At 40.5% G+C, this 21,592-nt stretch overlaps 1 protein-coding gene across 1 annotated transcript; it reads right to left on the bottom strand.

Moving 5' to 3' along the window:
• Positions 1-992: 992 nt before the first annotated feature.
• Positions 993-6,626, bottom strand: yipf5 (Yip1 domain family, member 5). The gene is made up of 6 exons (XM_079214047.1): positions 6,554-6,626; positions 5,060-5,168; positions 4,340-4,515; positions 3,101-3,246; positions 2,470-2,651; positions 993-2,135 (listed from the first exon to the last, which is right to left on the bottom strand). The coding sequence occupies exons 2-6, from the start codon at positions 5,158-5,160 to the stop codon at positions 1,973-1,975; spliced, it is 768 nt and encodes a 255-aa protein (XP_079070173.1). The 5' UTR covers positions 5,161-5,168; positions 6,554-6,626; the 3' UTR covers positions 993-1,972.
• Positions 6,627-21,592: the final 14,966 nt, after the last annotated feature.

Consider the following 21,592-nt stretch of genomic DNA (forward strand, 5'->3'; position numbering starts at 1 on the left):
TCAACCCTGTTTACCATATGAGAGTTATTGCATTATAAAGCTTTACTCATAATAGTCAGTCACATTTTTTACCATCTCCTCCACACACACCACCCGTTGGAGTTGTGGTTTCTCTTCTACCAAACACAACTGACCTTAAGGGCAAGCAGTTTCACACGTCCTTATGACTAAATTAGACTAGCATCCATCAACAATCTGGTCTGCAACATTAAATGATATTCTATTGTGGGTTTTGCTTAAAAGATCCTCTGGTGTTATGGTCAAAAGGTCAACACACTGGAGTAAACCATAAGTACATTCGGTGGTGCTGCATCATAACACCACAAGGGGAAAATCCGGCCATCTAGTTGTAAAGTGTCAGTATTTTTTAGGTAGCCTGTGATCGTGTAGCTCCTGCACCAAGTGCAAGGGTGTAAGGACATTGATGTTTTACTGAAAAAGCATGCTGCACTTGTCAATAACTACTGCCTAGTTGATGGAAAGATACAGGAACAATAATAAAACAAAGCTTGCCATGAATTGCTCAGCTGAAAATGTTTAAATCATCAAATAACTAAAACCAACCCATCCTGAACAGATTAGAGGTAGAAAGCCTTTAAGAGTACTTGAAACTGTGGATTTAAGATCTGAAAATGTTCTTCAGGGAGAAGCAGGAGAGATGATGTGTGGATAATGTTGCTCTCACCTGACCAAACTCTAATACTGGAGGCTAATGTCCACAGGGAAATGTCTGCATTCACTTTTCAATTACAAATCTCATTTCAAACCCTGAAGGTCTTCCAGACCTAAGAAGCAGGAGCATGCAGAATTTTTTTTCTGTGATCTACTAACCAGCTGTGACCAAATCCTTCATTATGCACCGACTTGTTCCAGTGCACGTCTGCCTTAATTCTAACACACAGCTAAAGCCTGTCTCAGTCCCTCTTTAAAAGAGGTTATACCACTTCTTACAGTTGACCATGCAATGTATGCTTTTAATATCACAAGGAAGATCAATTTCAAAGACAACTTTAATGTGCATGAGAAGACATGAACAACAGAGAAAACATCAACGCATAGAGTGAGTCAACTCTCAAATCAAGATTCGAGAAATGTAAAAGGATGCAAACTATAGCAACAACCTCTATATGTGTGTACTACCTAGAAATATACAGTATGTCTCTGAATTCAAATTCTCAATGCCTAATCAAATTGGTTTGGTTTTCTGCAAACTGTGTTTTCTTCTTGAAGGGTATCAAAAGTCAAATGAATCTAAGGAGAATATCATGAAACAATACACGAGAAGATATAGCAGGGCTGATGATTTTACAGCAAAGATCAGATCACGGCGGTGACGCGCCAATGATGAGATTACTGACTCGCTCAGTCCTGGAGAGAAGAAGATACAGACGAGGAGATTCCACCTTTTCCTCCACCTTTTCTGGGTGGTGTAGTTCAATTAGCTATCGAAAGTATTGTACAGAAGGAAAGTGGACGTTTCCCTTAGTGTTGCCGGTTTAGAATCTGTTGGAGTTTGCCGGCTCACATTAAACAGCTTTTGCAGAAATCTGGTTGTTTCGACTGGCTTCAAATCAGTCTGCAGGGTTTGCTGAGGGTTGGTTATCAGTCCTTGGTAAGTGAGATCCTTCTCCCATCCCTGTCCAAATTAAATTGTCTCCTTGGGTTTCCCATGTGCAAACTATTAACTAAAATTGCTAGCTTCCTTGAGCCATCATGTCCTTAAAATCATAGGACTGTACTGGGCCGTTGAAGGCTCAACATGGTCCCCAGGAGTCATTTAAGTTTATTTGACGGTCCTCTCCTTTCAGGTGTATGAGGGGAACAAAGTGGAGAGTCAGGCGATACACTCCGGCCTGCAGATGGTCAAGTCGGAATGTAGTGAGAGCTGGAGGTGTAAAAAAAAAAAAAAAGGCGAAATATCTTGGTGCTGTTTAAGGGAGCGTTTTTTTTCCAACGGTTACATAAAGATTTTTTAGAAGACAGAAATGAGTGCAAAGACCCCATATAAGAGACCGCATGGGTAAGCAACCAACAGCTGCTGCCCATCCATGGCCAATGCCGAGATGAAGATCTTTGAGGCTGAAAGACTGCACCAGCCAATGATTGCTGTCGTTAGTATAATTCCCACCATGCCCCTAAAGAGGACAAGAAGGAAGCAGGAGGTTACCTTTCACTGCATGTAAACAGTTAAATTTAAATGTAAAACTACTTGTGAAACTCCTATCAAACATTCCAAAAAGGTTACATCATCCCATAAACAACTTCATATTACACTTAAACTGAAATTATTGAGCAACCAATGATCATTTTTAAGTTGCACAATACAACAAAACCCTAACTGGGAAATGTAAACTACTAGACGCTGTCTAATGGAAGACAAAGGTGGCACCTATGGACGAAGAAAAGCCTTTGCTATTTTAACAAGTTATATCAACATTCATCAGCTGTAGTCTTTTCATGTGTACTCACTGTAAAGAGAGGAGGACTCCAAAGCTGGAGAGGAGGATCATAGGGAGGAGGCAGTATCCCAGCACGCTGGCCACACAGCCGAAGGAGACACCCGTCATACTCATCAGGTTGAGTAGGCAGTACATGCCGAGGCAGCCAATTGCACTGATACCGTACACATAGCCAAACTGGATCTTACCTGACTGTTATAAGAGAGGGAAAAAAAAATCATATATCCACACAGTCAGATATAGACATGCAAACTAGGGATGCACAGAAACCACTTTTTTTTTTTTAAATGTAAACATGCACTTATATTTAGATACAAAGTACCAATACGAGAACTTAATATTACTATTACAGTTCTAACAATGAATTTGAACACATCTTTTATTTTCATTGGACATTTCTCACTTTAACTAATTAAATATACAACATGATGCTGTTGATGACATTGTAACACTCAACTGTGTATTTTCCTGATACAAACAGATCACAGTATGGATCTAAATAATAATACAGGTATAAGTGCATCTATCGTTTGCACCATACGGTGTTGCAGGGATGTCAGTGATTGTGAGTGTTTTACTAATATAATATAAGAAGTTTAACATAAGCTGTATTATTCACCAACGTTAACCAAATGATTTACCAGGAGAAGCGTCGCCCCGAAGGCCAAACAGAAGACCATGGGCCCAGCCAGGTCTGTCTCATTCATGATGCTGCCGTCGGCTACTTTCATTGGATGGAGCACCGTCAGAGTCTTCTGCCAGATGTGGTCAAAGTTGATTCCTAATTCTAAAAACAGAGAAAACACACATAGGAAACATTGGATACTGAAAATATGATCAAACATAGTTTGTGATAAAATATGACACAAATAAGGAAGGAGTTGTATAGGATCTTTAAAACAGATATTGACATAATAATTGGCTTAGAGTAACTGGTTTGCTATGACAGTTACAAACAAAGAAACACCTCTCTTTCCACTAATGCTCAGAGGTTTTACTTTGCATGAGTATGTAGACAGAAAGGACCCGTGTGTGACAAAGTGTGATTTCTTCTCAGAATAACCTTTATAGGTCAAACTAATTTTAGTCTAAATAGTTTTAATTAGGTTTCAGCGACAGTCAACATTTACATTTTCCTGGTCTCAAGCTGACATTGAGACACAGCCACAAATTAACACAAGCCCAGGAATTGACACAATGATGGCAATGGAGACTGACCACTATTGCCAAAGTGTGATCAGTTTTATCAAAGAAAATACATTAATAAATTAATCTGAAAAAGGAAGTGCAAGTATCGGTCATGAACCCTGGAAGGCTCGGTCCAAAGATTAAGGCCAGCATAATAATAGCTCGGTGTTACTCAGTGTCAGCATGTATGCCAACGAAAAGTGGTTAATGTGTGTAACTAGAAGGAAAATACTGCCCATTTTGCAGTCACTTTGACAGGTAGCCAGCCTTTGATCGGTCAGTCATTTCTATTCCATGAAAATTCTCTAACTCGGCAAGCGACTGCAACAGTCGAATGGAACTTTAATTTCACGCCCTACGGTCCATGTCCAAGAAGTGATAATGCAGACCACGTTCAACAGCATGACTATCTTCACACAAAATAGTCTAACAACGGTATTCAATTTGCAGTTTGACTGAAATGTTTTAGCACATGTTTTATCACTTATGACACTAGCATAAACAATCAGGTGACAGGTAAATGACAAACGACTAATATTAGCACAGTTAACGATATACACATGGGGAAAAGTCCTGATCGCATTGTTGATTGTCAAATGTGCTGTACTAGACAGTTCTATTGCAACATTTCTACACTCCTGAACGAGAAGAGGCAAATAGAAGTCATAGACGACAGGTTGTGGTTTGCTTACCTTCCAGCAGCGGCGGCTCGTCATCAAAGCTGCTACTATACATGGATTGTGACGGGGATGGGGTGTAGGTCTGTGTGGGCTGGAAGATTTGTCCCGTGTAGGGTTGCTGGGGCTGCATCATCCCTGGGGGAGAGTATCCCATGGGCTGGGAGTAGTCGTACTGACCATCGTATTGCCTAAGAAACACATGATAAAAATAATGCTCAATAGTTCAATTAAATGTATTTTGTAAAGCCCAAAATCACAAATTTGCCTCAGAGGGCTTTACAATCTGTACACAAACAACATCCTCTGTCCTGGGACCTTACATCAGCACAGAACCCACCCCAAAAAACATTTACGGGGAGAAAAAAGGGACAAAACGTTAGGGAAAGCAACAGAGAAGGATCCCTCTCCCCGGCTGGACAGATTTGCAATAGATGTCATGTGTACAGAATGAACAACTTAACAGAACAAATAGCTCTCTTTGACTGAAAGGCTTTTAAATGGCTTTTAACACTGCTTATTTCTACTTAAAATGGCAAGTTTGCTTTCCACAGGTGTCGTTTCAATTATACAGCATTAACTAAACTTGCCCATCATAAATGCACTTAAAAGATGTAAAATAAAGTATTGAGCCAAGAAAAAAAGTGTTAGGTAGGAAAGTCTTTAGGAGCACATAAAAGAAGCGGCACATAAAAGAGAGAGTTAGGCTCAGTTAAGGGCTTTCGGCTTTCTTACTTGTTGGGTGGGTTTTCAGTGTTCGCGTAGCCTTGGTTTTGGTCATCGACACTGTAGCTGGACTGGTAAAAGTCTGTGTTGAAATTGTCAAACCCCGACATCTCTCACTCTGTTGGAAACACAGAGACAGCAACAGGAACACGACATATCAGTTAGGTTGATTAAGTTGTTCTCCAGGGAGGTGGTTCCTCTAAAATAATAATGCTATTAAATACAGACATATTCTACGTCCAAAACGTTGATATCAGTTAGAGACATAGGATAACAATATGTGCAACACACAGTCAGCAGTCGCTCTTGAAAGCAGAAGGCAGCCAGATCAACTCGTGACCGCCCCGGCGTCTGTGTACTTCGTTGCAGTGTGGAGTTTTGCTAGTTTCCAACACAAATAGGAGGCTGTTTGAAATCTGTTATTTCAAAACAGCATTAAAGCGCCACAAATCAATGAGAAAGAGGTGTGTGATGTTGTCATTTTACAATGACAAAATGCTGTTTTCCAGACCAAATGCAACCAGACAAGAATACAGAGATGTGAAACAATTGAGTTAATTAGAGTTTAATAAGTAAAATATATAAATCACATTGAATTTGTTTCAGATAGCCTCACAACATGGCAGACACACTGTAGGGGTAAACATTGCAAATAATTTACACAAAGCGTTTGGAGGCAGAATAACATGGATTAGTTTTTAAAATGAATAATCCATTTATGTTGTCACCTCATGACATATTTAATATACTTGTGTGTGTACAAACACGTTTCAACACGAGTGAACTCGTTTCCTCAAAAGAGACTCTACAACGTGTAACTAATCCGGTATGTTTTGTCCAGAAACCATACGAGAAGGTTTCGACACTGTCACTGTTATGAAAAACTAAACAAAGGGGCATTGACGAGGACAGCTACTTGATCTCTTTTATCAACACCTGTCAACAGACGCATTCGGCTGAGAGTTTCCATGTAACGTGGTCGCTTGATAAACCGAAATAATAGTCTTATTATTATTATTATCTTAAATTGGAACAGCTTATCTAACGTTGACGAGCGTACGTGATACAAAATAACTGTTGTCCTGTTATTTAACCTAGTAGCATTAATGGTAACGTTATCTCTGCTAGCGTTAATATAACTGTGAGCTAAGGTAGCTAGCTCAGCAAACCACACAATAAAATAAGACAACATTAGATGTCATTAGTCTATTGTGAGTCAAATGTTCGTATCAACTACCATATTGCTAGACAGTAACAACCACCTCAAAGGATATTTTAGCAAATCTTATAAAACAATACACAACAAGCTCGTAATCTTTGGGTGGCTAACGCACCGTTACCTGCTGCTCGTTGGTTGACTGATGCTAGTTGTTAGTTGTAACAGTTGTGGAGACCTGGCGCGATGCATATCTCACTCATTATGTCAGTGAGTAGCTTTCATATTCCAATTATCTCTTCTTACACAGTTTATATCCTTAAAGCATCGCGAATGGTTACACTTACCCGTGATGTTTGACAAATGTACACAGAGCACTACCAACTTGGTTGTGGTTGCTACGTGTCAGGATAAAGGTACATCTTCCGGTATGGTACGGCGCAGACCGGAAACCGTGAGGGGCATTGCCAAATTGCCCTTTGCACGAAAATGGGGCGCCATCTTCAGGCGACTGGTCATATTACATTATTAGATAGATAGATATACTTTATTCATCCCCAAGGGGACATTTATTTGTGGCAGCAGCAAGCAAAGTTACATAGAAGACACAAACATATTAGGTATGACAAATACTCAATATACAACAAAACAGCAGAGTCTATTACAGTTAATACAATAAAAAAGTGCAAAAGTGCAAAGTATATGCAGTGTATATGAAGTGTATAGAAGTATGTACAAATAATACATACCATTATAGTTTCATGGTTGAAATACTGCAGTACTGTACTGAGTATTATAACCTTTGCTTAAAACATTCTATATCCTCTTGCCTGATTTTGAAATGTTTTTTTTAATACAGAAAATAAGGGAACATCATGGAAGGTCAAACTACTTGTTTACCGCAACTGTGTGCAGAAACGCTTCTTCTTATCAACACATGCATTGAAAAAGAAGTTGAATTCACAAAGGGATATGGTGAGACATCTCACACTATTTCCTGTTTTTTTCCCACCACAGGTGAGACCCTACTGGGTCTAAAGCTATAGTTTGAGAAAACCAGGGTCTAATGGTAACAAATAGAGACAGGTGGTACAAGATGATTTAACAGGGCAAGTGCTGGGCCCCTGGCAAGAACAAAGACAGTCTCTTTCATCAGGATGCGGAGGATCAGATCAATCACTCTGCCAGTGCAGGCACACTGCACCGCTACCATGTACTGCAGGTGGATCCATCCTCTTTGATGATGACAGATAATGTAAAATAATAGGCTGATGATCTCTGGTCAGAGGAAATAGGCACGGGAGGGAAAAAGAGAGGCAGACAGCATCTCTGATGGTTTGACATTTAATGAATGGAATCATTGAAAAAATAAAAACACAGTTCCCCTCTAATCCTCCAATACTCAAAAAAAAAGAGAAGTAGTCAAAAGCAACAACACAATTGGAAAATTCTCATACAAATATCCTTCTGTCACATCAGTAAAAAATACTATCCTGGCGTCCTACACATGGCTTATTAAAAATAATTTATTTCCACCTTAGTGCTGAAACAAAAACACCTCTGGCAACCGTTACAATTAAATGTTTGACTTTTAAGCATATTAAAGGAATTAACTGGTGCAGTGTGGAAAGGATCTAAATAATACAGACTTGTCTCTGCTCCCTGCTTGGAGTTACAGAAGTATTTACAGAATGAGAAATGGGAATAATAATGCAGTGGAAAAAGCCATGGCAGAAAACATTGTCATTATTCAGAGGAGACATATTGAGCCTCTTTGACAGAGAAACTCTGAAAGAGTTATCAGTCTCAGGGCCACAATATATAGATACACCTTTTGGTCAGTGCTGAATAAAGGAGTTGCCTCAGCAAGACTGCATGATTTTCGAGGACATTTTTTCGCCAGAAAACTTTGTGACCATCTGTCAAATTGTGCTCCAAGACAGTTTTATTACAGGCGTCTTTTCAAGCTGAAGGACAGGCAAATACAACACACAACACATGAAAAGTTAGGGTGGGTGGGAAAAAACAATAACAAACAAACTCAATAAAAAACAAAATGTCATTAACAAACCTTTCAGCTGTGCAGGCCCGATATGGATCATTCCTCTGCCTCATGATGAACAAAATCAATTTGATGCACAAAACATGAACTCCTACAGAAAACACCCATGATTAATCATACGCAGAAATTAGTCTCCTCCCCTCCATTGCCTCTCATCTTCCTTAAGACTTTTAATCATTTATAAACTAGAAGAACATGTATTTCTACTTAATCCACTTAATGAACGGAAATTAAAAAGTGGCAGAGAGGGTAATTGAAATTAGGCAGTGTATTGCCGTATACTGTCATAATTGGCTTCTTTTATAAAGTCCCTGCTGTAATCCTGCTGTAACTGCCTCGGTGGATTAAAATACTGATTTTCCTACACTGCAGCCACCCCTTGTCTCCAACCACTTACTGTACCCTCAATTAAGATTTTTCTTTTCGCCTCTCATGACTATAGGAGAGGGGGAAAAGCAAGGGATCAAGCTATTTCATCATACGTTCTTCTGGACAAAAACATGATGCAGATGGGAGATCCTTCTTCTCCTTGTTCACACAACATACTGAACATGTGAATGAACGCAAAACCAATACACGCACACACACGTCTATGTTTAGCAGAAATGGATGCACACATTTCCTCAGGACATTTATAAGATACAATAAATCCTTTAATTCATCTAATTCAATTTCCTGCCACCCCATTGATATGACAGCTGCACAGATCATACATTAGTAGGCAAGTCTGGTGCTTGCAGGGTCCTTTCTCTGAAGCAGCTTTCTTGTCTCTGTGTGAGTGAGCTACATGAGAACTAAAATAACAATCAGCAGATGAAGAGTTTGTGAAGTTTGTTTGCTCCAAAAGGAGCTTTCCACCCACTCAAGATTTAACAGTTTCTAACAATATTATAGTCAATATGAAAATACATCTCATTCTCGTATCCAACGACTATACTGGTGATACTAAAGCATTTGAACATATTAGGGTGCAATTGCTTGAATTTAAGACTATTTTGGTAAGAAATCAGGAAACACTTGTTCTCTATCCAAACAAATTGATCCTGTCATCAACCTTGATGCTAACATCAATCTCAATTGATATTTGCGTCAAGAACTTTAATGACAAGAGATTATAATTGTAAAATGTTGATTCTGCGCTTTTGAAAAGCTATAAATAACAACCCCCTAGATGCTGTCAAGTGGGAAAAACCTATTGAATTTCTTTCATTTGATCTGCAATAACAAAATACTGTAGCATTGACCCACTGGGCCAAAGCCAATTTATGTCCGGCATGACTTATCTTGCAGGGAATAGAATGAGTACAGCCAGACTTTGTAACAAAAGTTAAGGGAACTGGAAACTTGGCAGAGTGGCTGTTAGGGTGGGATGGAAGAAGAAGGAGAGCCAAGGCCACGCTACTGTTTATATGAGACTTATTTAGAAGCCTCTAAATCTGTTTTGACATGTAGAACACTCGTGGGTTGACTGGTGCTGTCCCTAATGCCAACCAGAGGCAGATAAGAAGAAGAAGGATGGCAAAACTCCACAGTACCCTCCATCATAAAGCATCACGTTTGTGTCAATATTAGAACTGACACATATTTATTGGTGCATGTGTTTATTTGAATAAAATATAGACTCAGAAGCAAAACATTTACAGTATGTGAAACAGTTTTATAATCTATAGTATGCACTTTTGTCTAGTTAGAGTAATGCGAGACAGATTGCTTTGATTCCTGATTTTGAAGAGCTGCTAAGAAGCAATATTTTGTTCCAATATATTAATATATTCAAACCCCCAGTTTTCAAAGTGTTTAATATTCATAATGATTGAAAATACTCCAAAATTCACAAGTGCATCTACTGTAGAGTACTACTATTGCTATAAATAATAATAGGGATAATAATATCACATGTTCACGCACACTCAATTACATAAATGAATGCTGAATCACTCTAAACAGGCTGACAAAAGGCCAATATTGTCCGTCTACTTGTAAAACTCTCCATCGAAAAGCTCACCTCTCGTCCTCAAGTGTATTCTTTACCGTCAAACTGAAACTAATGGCATGACAGAGGTAAGAGTGGGTCCAAGACTAAGAGGCAGATATTTCTTTTGGGACTCCAGTGGAATTGCCAACTTACATTATCTGATCATCAGTCTGGCCACTAAGTGCCAACACATCCTCCCTCAGATGCTCTCACATGGTTTTATGTTATCACTTTATGATGCTTAACACATTTCAGAAGTTTCAGAAGTTATGATGAAGTGTGGCAATTTCTTTTGTGTTTATAGACCCACTTCCCCTCAAACTGCCTTCTCCATTTCTGCTTCATCCTATATTTCCCGGAATTACCTTTGACAATCCTTTGAGAACAGGTATGATCTTATTGCCTTCAGCTGTCTTTTCTTCTCTTATCAGTAGAGAATTAATACCAGTGTTTCACGAGGCTCTGTTGCATTGTTGCATTATTGAAGCGAGTGTCAATGTAGAAATAAATAAATGTCCTGTATTGATGGATTTCTTTCTATATAACTGTTGAACGCCACTCTGAAGTCATTCTGATTCTGTGGAACCGACACAAAACCTAAAGTTAACCATTTTTGTTGTAGATGGCTGGAAAATATCCTGCCAATAAACACGAGCTGTATTGGCAATATCCAAGATGTCACATTATCAACGAGAATTAGATATAACAAGGAAATACGCCTACAAATGCAAAGAACCTTGAAAATAATTGATTATTACAATATTTGGGGTGGTCTGCCCTTTAACGTTGGGTAAAAACAATGCATACAAAACTGTTCAGCAACTCGTGACATGCACAGTTAGTGAGTTATATGTCAAACTGCAAATGTAGCTGCAGCCTTAGCCAAGGATTGTAATTCCTGTCATACTTTGTTTGGGGCGACTCCCCACTGGATGTCCTGCTATCCTGATGAAATTACTGATGACAGGAGAGAACAGAGACCCACCACACATTCAATTATACATCCTCTAGGCCTACTCACTATCTGTCGCCTTCACTTTCTCCATACTGACAGAAATTATTCATCTCCCTGTGTGTGCAGAGCGCTCCATGCTGTTCTTGATTGCGCACTTCAGTCTTCACCCTTTATACTCGATTGCATCTCAGTATGAGAATGCTGTCGAAGATAGAAGGATGATGGAGAGAGGTGTGCATTTACATTCTATGAGTATATGTAAGGAGAGTATATGTATTTCCTGTACTTCAGCAACACATTTGCATTTGAACACCCTTAAAGCATTAACAGCAAATGGCTGATGGTATTAGCTGAAGAGTAAAGTTGGACACTACACCTTTAAAGGGGGTTTACAGTTCTAAGGGCTTTTAGAGATTTGTCTCCATCGAGAGATTTTTCACACTTTGAGGACCTATGGAAGTCACCCTTTAATCCCAAGAGGCAGAGAGTGAAGCATGGAAAAATACTAGAGAGAGAGAGAGGCAGAGAGAGAGAGAGAGAGAGAGGGAGAGAGAGAGAGAGAGAGAGAAAAACACACGGAAGGAGAGCTGACTGTGGCAGTAAATAGCAGAGCTATCTACCCCTCCACAGTGTTCCCACATGGCCTTTACGCTGGCAGAGGGAGAGAAGATGCTTAGCAACATCTCATCTGCATGGTTTGCCAAATCAACAGGGTCAAGATCCCTTTAGGCTTGAATAACTCCGCTGCGCTGTGCACCACCAAGGAGTGGCCTTAGGTTTCTTAATCTTACTCTTTATCTTTTAACGTCTAATTCTTCCTCAACAGGAAAAGGGCTGCCGATGGGAGGTGATCTATTCATCTGTTTCAAGTTTTGTTTAGGTCAAAATTTAGATTATGAAGGTAGATTTCTAATATGAAATAATACAAATTTGAAACCATTTGAGATGTATTACAAGCTGGTTGACTTATTTTCAAATGTTTAAGCATAAACAGAGAGCAGTCTGTGTCTCCCATACACAGAGATTGTTTACATCCCCAAATCAAGGCTGAATGACAGATACCGGCAACACGTCAAATTAACGCCCTCACCACATTTGCAACACAAACAAGTTCAAGTTATTGTGTTTTCATGCTGTTAAATGAATCCTGCAGCTCTATATTAAAATGAAAGCATGTACACGGTGTTATATTTCAATACGGTTTGGTGACACATTACTGAAAACCACAAAATGCTGCAAATGACATTTCACCTTCCGGGTTTATTGTCCAGTGAGTTTATACGATCTGACATGGATCTGACTGAATGGTTACTCTGTGCATGCTAATCAAGGCTTATCTGGGTCTGATACAATCCACATATGAGTCAGTACTTACACACTCTTAAATGGATGTCTTTTTTTTTAACAAGCGAACAGAGATTTTTTCCCCTCCACTGTGAAATTGTCAGTTCCTCCGCCCCCTCCCATCCTTTCACTACACCCACAACTTGATCCTGGCCAACTGCTTTCTGAGTCCCACATGGTGCAAATTGAATCAAACGCCAGCTACTGTACTAAGATACACACCAAACCTACTGGTTTTAACACTGCGTACCAATTTGATCATCTCTGTGTGCAAATAAGCTATTTTCCTTCTAGCAAAAGTGGAGAGGAACTTTCAGTCTGGCAGTTATCACTTTTGAGATACATTATTGTTTGTCTCCATGTGGAAATAAAGATTTTGTTTGCTTATTGACCAGTTCTATTTTATTTCTAAAATCCACGTTTGTCTTTTTACTTAAATCGCAAGTTGCAGAGGGAAGTATAAATCGGTCTGATACACTAACCCCTAAACTCCAAATAACTGATTGTTGCCTTACAATCCATGAGCCATGGGCATTGCAATCATTTCACACAATTACTTGTGACTCAAGAGCTGTGAGCCCACACACACTGACTGATACTGACTATGTGCCTGATAAATAAAAAGCATGAAGTAAAGGGACTTTACTTCACAGCTTTATCAGTTGTGCCTGTGACACAGTATAGACCTGAAGTTACCCAGCCTTTGACCCAGTGCATTCTGGGAGTAAAACCGAGGCGTAAGGCTCCTGGCCCTTGCAACACTTGACAGGACAGGAGGTTTAGATATTTGGTGGATGGATACATTATCGGTCGCTTTTTAGGGATCTTGTAGTATAATTGTCTATCAGTAAACAAGTCCACTATATATATAGCACCACAAAACAAGAATAACCAAATAGAACATTTAAATCAAGCAATGTGTAAACAAAAGAACATAATTATTTATCTGAGTAACACACTGGACACAATACTTAATTCAAAGATGAACAACATTTGTTTCTACTGTCCTCCAAGAAAATATGTAAACACCGAAAGTCAATTTCAGTCATCAATCGGGTCTCAGCCCATAACAAATCAAAAGCATGAGAGAAATGGCCTGGGCTTAATTTAGCATCATCATATAACGTCGCCTTGGCTGTCAGCTCCACATGCTAAAAGTCACATATAAACACAAGGGTAACTCCCAGCTCAGCTGGATGCATCCAAAATAGCTTTGGATCAACATTTCCCTGCTTTCCCTGTGTAGACTATAGACTCCAAAGATAAACCCTGTGTCTTGATGCTTTACCCAGTACGCAACAACACACACACACACACACACACACACACACACACACACACACACACACACACACACACTCACACACACACACACACACATACACACACACACACACACCTGAAGAGTCAGTGTTAGTGAGTGGGATGACAGCTCTGCTGCTGTGTTGCTGGCCAGAAGACAAGCTGAGACGTTCAACTCCCGGATCTCTGTGGTGTCTTACAGGCTTATACTTATCCTGGCTCCAGGAGTCGCTTGTCCGTCCCTCACCACTCTTCTCTGCTCTGGCTGCCAAAACCCTTAATGTTTCGTGGGCTTTCTGTTAAATAGCCTTGTCTCCAGGGAGAGCAGTGGACCTAGTTTACCAGAGAAAGCTGCCTTGGCCTGTGCAGAAAGTGAATGAGGAGGAGATTGAGGGCCAGCAAAGCTACACAAAGCAAGAAGAAACTATTTTTTTTGAACTGCTGGTTTGGGCAGAAATCCAGAGATATTGTAATTTTACTACTCTACCCAAGAAAACATCGCACTGTAACAACACAATACATAGGCCCAGAGTGTGTCGCGCTGCTTGACGTTTAGATCGTGTTTTGAGCCACAGAAGAAATAACTTTCGACAAGAAACTGTTTGTCAATCATAATATTCACTGCCATCATTTGAGATTTGATGAAGTGTAGCAACTAAATCTACTTCATCAGTTCAACCGATTCATGTAGCACATCTGAGTGAAAGGGGTAAAAAGCTGCACTGTTTGCTTGAATCAGCTAAAAATATCTTGTTTTGATACCAAATCTGGGGCATTGGGACTTGTTGCTGATTCCCACAAGGACTTTATGGAGTTTATGTTTGAAGATGAACTCTGCAGAGACAAAAAGTTTCTTAATAATTATGAGTTCATTGGCAGACTTCTATAATAAGCTGAAAACCTTGCTGAGCAGTCTTTGAAAACACATTTGAGGTTGATGACTCATTGCATTAGTAGCCGGAGGTGTTGTAGTGTACCTGCTCAGTCGGGGTTCAGTCCAGTCACCAGCCTGCTAAGGTGATCTCAGGGTGAATGAGCATCAGAAGGGTATTTTTTGTTTCACGCCAAAAATTAATGAATGAATAAATGATGAAAAAAAGGTTTTAAAGAAAGACGTCATGTCATGTTCACTCATGGACTTCCTAAATTATTACCACAGATTTGCTGAACTGTATCTGCTTTGAAATACAAAGCGCTGACTCACTAAAAGCTATGTGGAAAGTATCTACCTGTCACACTAATGTACATTCGCATCTGTAAGCTGCCCAGTACAACTCCAGTCTGATTTGAACGCTCCACTCGGGCAACCCTGTCTCCTAAAAATTACGTTCCCCCAGAACTAATACGCATTCCCAATTACGTTTGATCAGAAACGTATCTCCTCCCTGATTATGTTTGTGTTTGACGTATTACACATACGTTGATTAAACAGGTATGTTGATTATACACATATTTTTGTTTTATTGTTTTTATGTCTGTGTTTGACGTATTACAACTATGTTTATAATCGTGTGTTTGTGTCATTGTTTTCTTGCTTTATTTAAGCATATTTTAATTTTTAAACTCTGTGGAGAAAAAAGAAAACAGGGGCGGGGTGAGGCCAGTGACAGCCGGCCAGTGAGAGCCGGCCGGCCCGGGCCGGGCGCTGGCCACACCGGGAGCCCGAGAGTCGGCCGCACCAGGAGGCGAAGACCGTTTGCCCGCCGTTGTTAGGCCGGTCTTCAGACTGCTTGCACCGGGGCTCGGTCTTCAGACGTTTGGCGTCGCCGTCAGGCCGTCGGTAACAGCCTCCTTCGCGCCGGCTCCGGTCTTCTCTGAGTCGGGTTGTTTGTGAATGCAGCCCAAAGTGTGTGATAAACTCCATCTAGTGCAGTAAACCACTGCGATCATCAGCAGACACTCGGATCTCTGTGGTCACATCAAGTACAGAAGAAGTGCAGAAGAAAAAAATATTCAAACGGGCGGAAGGAGTCACGGGACCCAACATCCGGTTTTCAAAATACTAACTGATATGAATGTGTTCAGAACATTTCTGACCACATCCAAACATCTTAACTGTACTGGTCTTACAGAAATATTGTAATATGTCAAACACAACGTACTGTTACAGTTAAGATGCCTGGACCGGCCTAACAACGGCGGGCAAACAGTCTTCGCCTCCCGGTGCGGCCGGCGCCCAGCCCCAGCCGGCCAGTGAGAACCGGCCGGCTGTCACTGGCCTCACCCCGCCCCTCTTTTCTTTTTTCTCCGCAGAGTTTAAAAATTAAAATATGCTTAAATAAAGCAAGAAAACAATAACACAAACACACGATTGTAAACGTATTTGTAATACGTCTAACACAAACATAAAAACAATAAAACAAAAATACGTGTATAATCAACATATGTGTTTAATAAACCTATACGTGTATAATCAACGTATGTGTAATACGTCAAACACAAACATAATCAGGGAGGAGATACGTTTCTGATCAAACGTAATTGGGAATGCGTATTAGTTCTCGGGGAACGTAATTTTTAGGAGACAGGGTTGACTCGGGTAGGAGGGGTTGAGAACATTGCTCAATAGAAGGAACTCACAGCCTGGCATTCTACTTCTAACCTTCAGGCCCCCACTGACCTTTTTCTTGTGTTTAGCTCACACCATACAAAACCAAGGAGTGTCTCCTAAAAGAAAATATGTGTAAAGTAAAATAAATAGCATACATGTATAACTGATGACTGCTAGGTTTGATGCCATGGTATTTAAAAAAAAAAAAAAAAAATATTGCTTTATTGTGTATATGCTTTTGTGAAGTAATAATGAGACAATAGAGAAAGGTGCAATTCATAAATTCAAGAAAAGAGCAGAAAACAATTAACAACTAACCCTTTCTCTGTGTGTGTGTTTGTGAGAGACGGTGGAAGTGTGTTTTGATGTTGTGTGTGTGTGTGTACGTGTGTTGATGTTGTCTCTCTCTCTCTCTCCCATGTACGCACACACGCACTGAGGAATTAAACATACACATGTTGACATATTGCTCTGAGCAACGTTTCCATGACATCTATAATCACTTTCCCCAAATACTATATGCCAGCTGACAAACACCATATTCAGCCTTAGTCCCCCTCTCCTCTGATTGGTTTGGTGGATTCTCTCATTTTCAACAGACTTTTCCCCTGTATACTTTTTTTTTTAAACAAAATTCTAAACTGACATTTAAAGTTGCTACCTGTTGAAAGTTTTGAAAATCATAAACAGCTTACCAAGTTTAAATAAGAAACAACAAACATCCAAGTTTGAGGGATAGCTAAGTCCTTTTAGTAAATACTCTCTGAGTCAACTGAATTTATGCATTGAATGTCTGCCTGCTGTACTAGCAGATTTCCCATCTAGGCCTGGCATAATTCAGTGTGGCTGTAATGAGAGATGGAAGTGGCAGTAGTATTCTGTTTATTTCAACCATCTGTGACCAGCCTGAAAATTCCCTTTACTAGTTTTCTCTCCCCTGCACAGGAAGAAAATGAATATGTTGCGATTTGATCTGTGTCAAGGAAGCCAAGGGCTCGTGCTTTTACTTGCAGTGGAAGAAGTAGATTTATTTTGCAAATTAAAATTAAAAATCTCTCTGATATTGCATCTCTCTCTTGGGAAAAAACCCCTGATACAATATTAATGTTCCCGCTGTGCTCGTGGAGTAAATATTTCATCCTATATTTTGATTGGCTAATCTGGAAGTGAAATGTTTTTCAAACAACAAGAAACTAAAATAAACGTCACAGCCTTTTTGATGTAAATGGCGCTGGGATTCTATTCACTGACTGAACAAATGGGAACTCAGATTTTCTAAAATGTCTTTACAAATAACCATTTACTTTGTCAATGTTGAAATGCATGCAGAGAACAAAACCCATGGAGGAATATGTCTTTGTCTTTGGTGATGGCCCTGCTGGGTGTGTTGCCTTTTCTTCTTTGAAAGCTTTGCTACCATTAAACTAAGAGCGCGTCTGGGGACTGAGAAAGTGGAGTAAGAATGAAATGTGTCGGGCAAAACAGGTCTAAGTCCTTAAAGGTGGTCAGTCATATGGGATGTAAATAGCAGCGCATCTGGGAGCGTTGTATAGTGGCTACATGTATTCATGATGAAGATACCAACATTCAAGATATGTGGCAGGAGATCCAGAATGTCACAGGCTACAAAAGCTGGAGCGCCCCATCATTTGTGAGGCCAAGTTGCCAGATGAGCCGAACACCTTTTGTGCTCACTTTGATCTCCTCAACAAAGAGTGCGTTGTGAAGTCTTCCCGCCTCCAAAGAACTGACCACTGTCAGTCTGTCAGCCCTGTGACCCCCACAACCCCTTTCATGTTGAAGTGCTTTGAGAAACTAGGTCTCCAGCACATCAGAAAACAACAACATCGCAGCCAGCCTGGACCCTTACCAGTTAGCACATGAGGCAACAGATCCACCCTCCACATATAGTGATGTTCTGCTTTTTGTATGGCACAACCCTGTTGTACAATGGCAATACATAACCTTGTGCTTCCGGGTAAATGCTCTCTCTCTGTCTAGTCAACAATTGATTTGGGTGTTCAGAGGTTAATTGTCTCAAATTGTAATGGAATTTGAGCCAAGAAATACTATCAATATTAATATACTGGCTGACCCTACCACCTTTATATCACTAATATATAATATTATACAACAGATATGCTACATATTGTTTTTAATGATGTGTTGATGGGTCTCCTACTGAGCTGAAACTTCTGAATCACCACACGTTGTTTTTCCTGCCTTTTCACATTCCTTTGAACACCATGACACCACATAGCAGGTACAGGCATCAGTAGTTCCCCCATTTACTATTAATTATTGCATTTAGAATCAGAGTGTCAATGCCCGAGGACCACAAATGCAAATTAGCTATACAACTTATGCTGGCGTTGTGCATGGCCAATGTTAAATAAATGAATCAACTTCAAATTGAAAAGTCAGGGATTTCAGAAGGCATGTTTGGCTTTTTAAAATAGCTGGTATTTTCTAAACATGTGTCCAGTGTGATCAGAAACATTGTGAACACATGTTGGCTCAGAGGGAAAATGTGTAACGGTCCGATTACGCAAGGACCCAAAAGCACGACTCCGGAAGACAGAGATAAGAATATAATTATTTTACTGAACCGGTAACACACAGGGAGAGCCAGGTTCAAAATCACAAGACAATCTGGCAGGGGACAAGTGCAAGTGAGGGGACCTAAGTAGTGAAGACTAATGAGGGGATGTGCTACAGGTGAGACAGCGATGGGCCAGGTGCAAGGAATGAGGGCTGACGAGGAGGGAGTGACTGATGAAGGGGGCGTGCAGCAGGATCTGAAATGACAGGACAGTTAGTACACAGACAGGCAGACAGGATGAAAATAACTTAAAGAAAAGTGTGGCGCTGAACCGTGACAAAATGTTGTTTATAATTCTGGTTACATACAGGGAGGGCTGCTTGTAGTTGAGGTCTTGCTTGCTGATTTCCCCCAAGTGGTGCCCAATATTGCTGAAGTGCCTCTGAGCAAGAACAACAAAGTGGCTCTGCTTTTGTAAACTACAGTGCACAGAAAGGTAAACAGACTAAAATCTGAATTTAAAATAGAAAGAAAAATTAATTTCCTCGGAGGTAGAACACATTTAGTGAAGGAATGGCAAAAAAAAATCAGTTTTGCTCAAGGCAAGGTTGGTTAAAGTGGACACCAAAGGAAAATAAAAGCAGCACACAGGTAGAAGACTTCGTATATATTTTATATTTTGACATACTATTTTACAAGCCCTGATTTTGCCCTGCAGTTGGAGCAGATGGTGTATGTTTATGAGACCACAGATTACACTATTACTGAGCTAGTTGTCTTGTTTTTGATTGATTACAAACTGAATTATGTAAAAATCGAATTCAGAGTGTCCTGTACCAGTTAAATAAAGATATTCTGGTCTCTTTTGTCTCATGTCCTCGATGTGTGTTTGTATTGTTTCTTTACTTGTTGTGTGGATGTGAAGCATGACGTAGCAGGAAAATAGCAATCTATAGTCACACAAATATATTTATGCTATCATGCACTAATTACGTCACTTTTCTGTCTGAGGATGTGTCTGTGGTGCTGAAAAAGGAAGCCTGACTTTGTCGCAACGCAAACAGAGGGAGGCACTGTTGCTCACCTTACAAAGCCAAGACAAAGTCATCACATAATGTTTCAGCTCACTGCCAGTTACAGCCATTTATCTGGGTCTTGAAGATAGTATTTTAATGTGTAAAAGGGCTCAAAAATTGAAACTACGAACATGTTGCAATCAAAATGGAAAACTGGGAACAGTAAAAAAAATGTGTGTACCGTGGAAATCAAAATATGTCCTGTATTTAGGTATTCAGACTAAATGTTATGCAAATAGATTCCAGCTGGGGGTCAAATTACAGCACTGTGGGCATTTAGCTTATTTGGCACCAAGATTGATGCAGCGCTTCCACGACTATGCACAGATATCGCTGTTATTGCCTAAAACTTAGTTTTTTAAACAGGATCATTCAACAAATGTAGGTAGTGAGGGGCAAAATTAAACAGTGTACATGTGTATACCTGCGTGTGATGTAGGTCTTTTCTGATAATATAACTGCTTTTCTGTTCAGTGGTTCTTTGCGATGATTTAGAGACTTTTGTTTTTCCCACCCAGCCACCTCGCATCGCTCCATAAGCCTTTAGAAGCTTGTGTGTGTGTGTATGTGTGTATGTGTGTGTGTGTGTGCGTGCGTGTGTGCGTGTGTATCTGTGTGTGTGTGCGTGCGTGTGTGCGTGTGTATCTGTGTGTGTGTGTGTGTGTGTGTGTGTGTGTGTGTGTGTGTGTGTGTGAGCAGCCGTGAAGACACCACCCAGCTCTGTAGGGGAGGGGAGGGTAGTATGGGAGGGTGATGTGTGGGGGGGGCGGGATGCTTGTTTCAGCACCGCGGACAGCTCCGGGTAAAGGCAGCCAGCAGCGGGTCGGTCCTCTCCGCTGCTGTGGAGAAAGAAAGAAAAAAGAGATTTATTTTCTTCTTTTTTTAACACCTCTTAAAGACAGCAAATACGATACGTTTTCTCGAGGAGGGGACTTAATTCAATTCAGTCCGGATCAGACGACACATTTGTAGTGACAGGCTACAGACTAAACCATTACAAGACTCCCGATTGTTGCGTGTGCAATCCCTGCGAAGTTTCTGCCACTGAACGGGATTCTGCCTCCTCCCGCTCGTCTGCAAAGCCCGGAATAAACAGCTGGTGATCGAGGGAAGTTGAAGAGAAAAGTGACAGCACATCAGCACCTTCTCCAGTGTGGATCATGTCCTAAGTTCTTGGACTTTTCTCGTTTGCCCAGTTCTTCTGCTCTGGCTGTGTGTGTGTGCGTGTGTGTGTGTGCGTGTGTGTGCGTGTGTGTGTGTGTGTGTGTGTGTGTGTGTGCAGAAGCATTTATATTTGTCTATTAAGTAGGACTTCTTCATTCGGTGCTAAGGCGTTACAGCCTCCACCGGTCCACCCCGACCCCCCACCCTGTAATGCTTTTACATTTGCCTCTGAAGCAAGGCTTTGATGCGCCCGGATACATTTCCTCTCTCTTTCTCATCTATCTCAGCCTTCTTTTAATTTAACATTCACAGGGGGACGCCCTGGACTGCCACCCCGACCCTCTAATTTTCGACAACTGCAAAAGACCGGTAGGTGATAATGGCTATGGATCGATGAAGAATGTATATTCAGATT

Source organism: Taurulus bubalis (genome assembly GCF_910589615.1).
Source record: "Taurulus bubalis genome assembly, chromosome: 2".
NCBI classification, from domain to species: Eukaryota; Metazoa; Chordata; class Actinopteri; order Perciformes; family Cottidae; genus Taurulus; species Taurulus bubalis.

What these genes read in the sequence shown, in the direction of transcription:
- yipf5 (XM_079214047.1), bottom strand. Translation starts at nt 5,160, where the DNA reads ATGTCGGGGTTTGACAATTTCAACACAGACTTTTACCAGTCCAGCTAC. An exon ending in ACTGAAAACCCACCCAACAA is followed by an intron (nt 4,516 to 5,059) that starts GTAAGAAAGCCG and finishes TGTGTTTCTTAG; the next exon opens with GCAATACGATGGTCAGTACG. An exon ending in CGAGCCGCCGCTGCTGGAAG is followed by an intron (nt 3,247 to 4,339) that starts GTAAGCAAACCA and finishes CTCTGTTTTTAG; the next exon opens with AATTAGGAATCAACTTTGAC.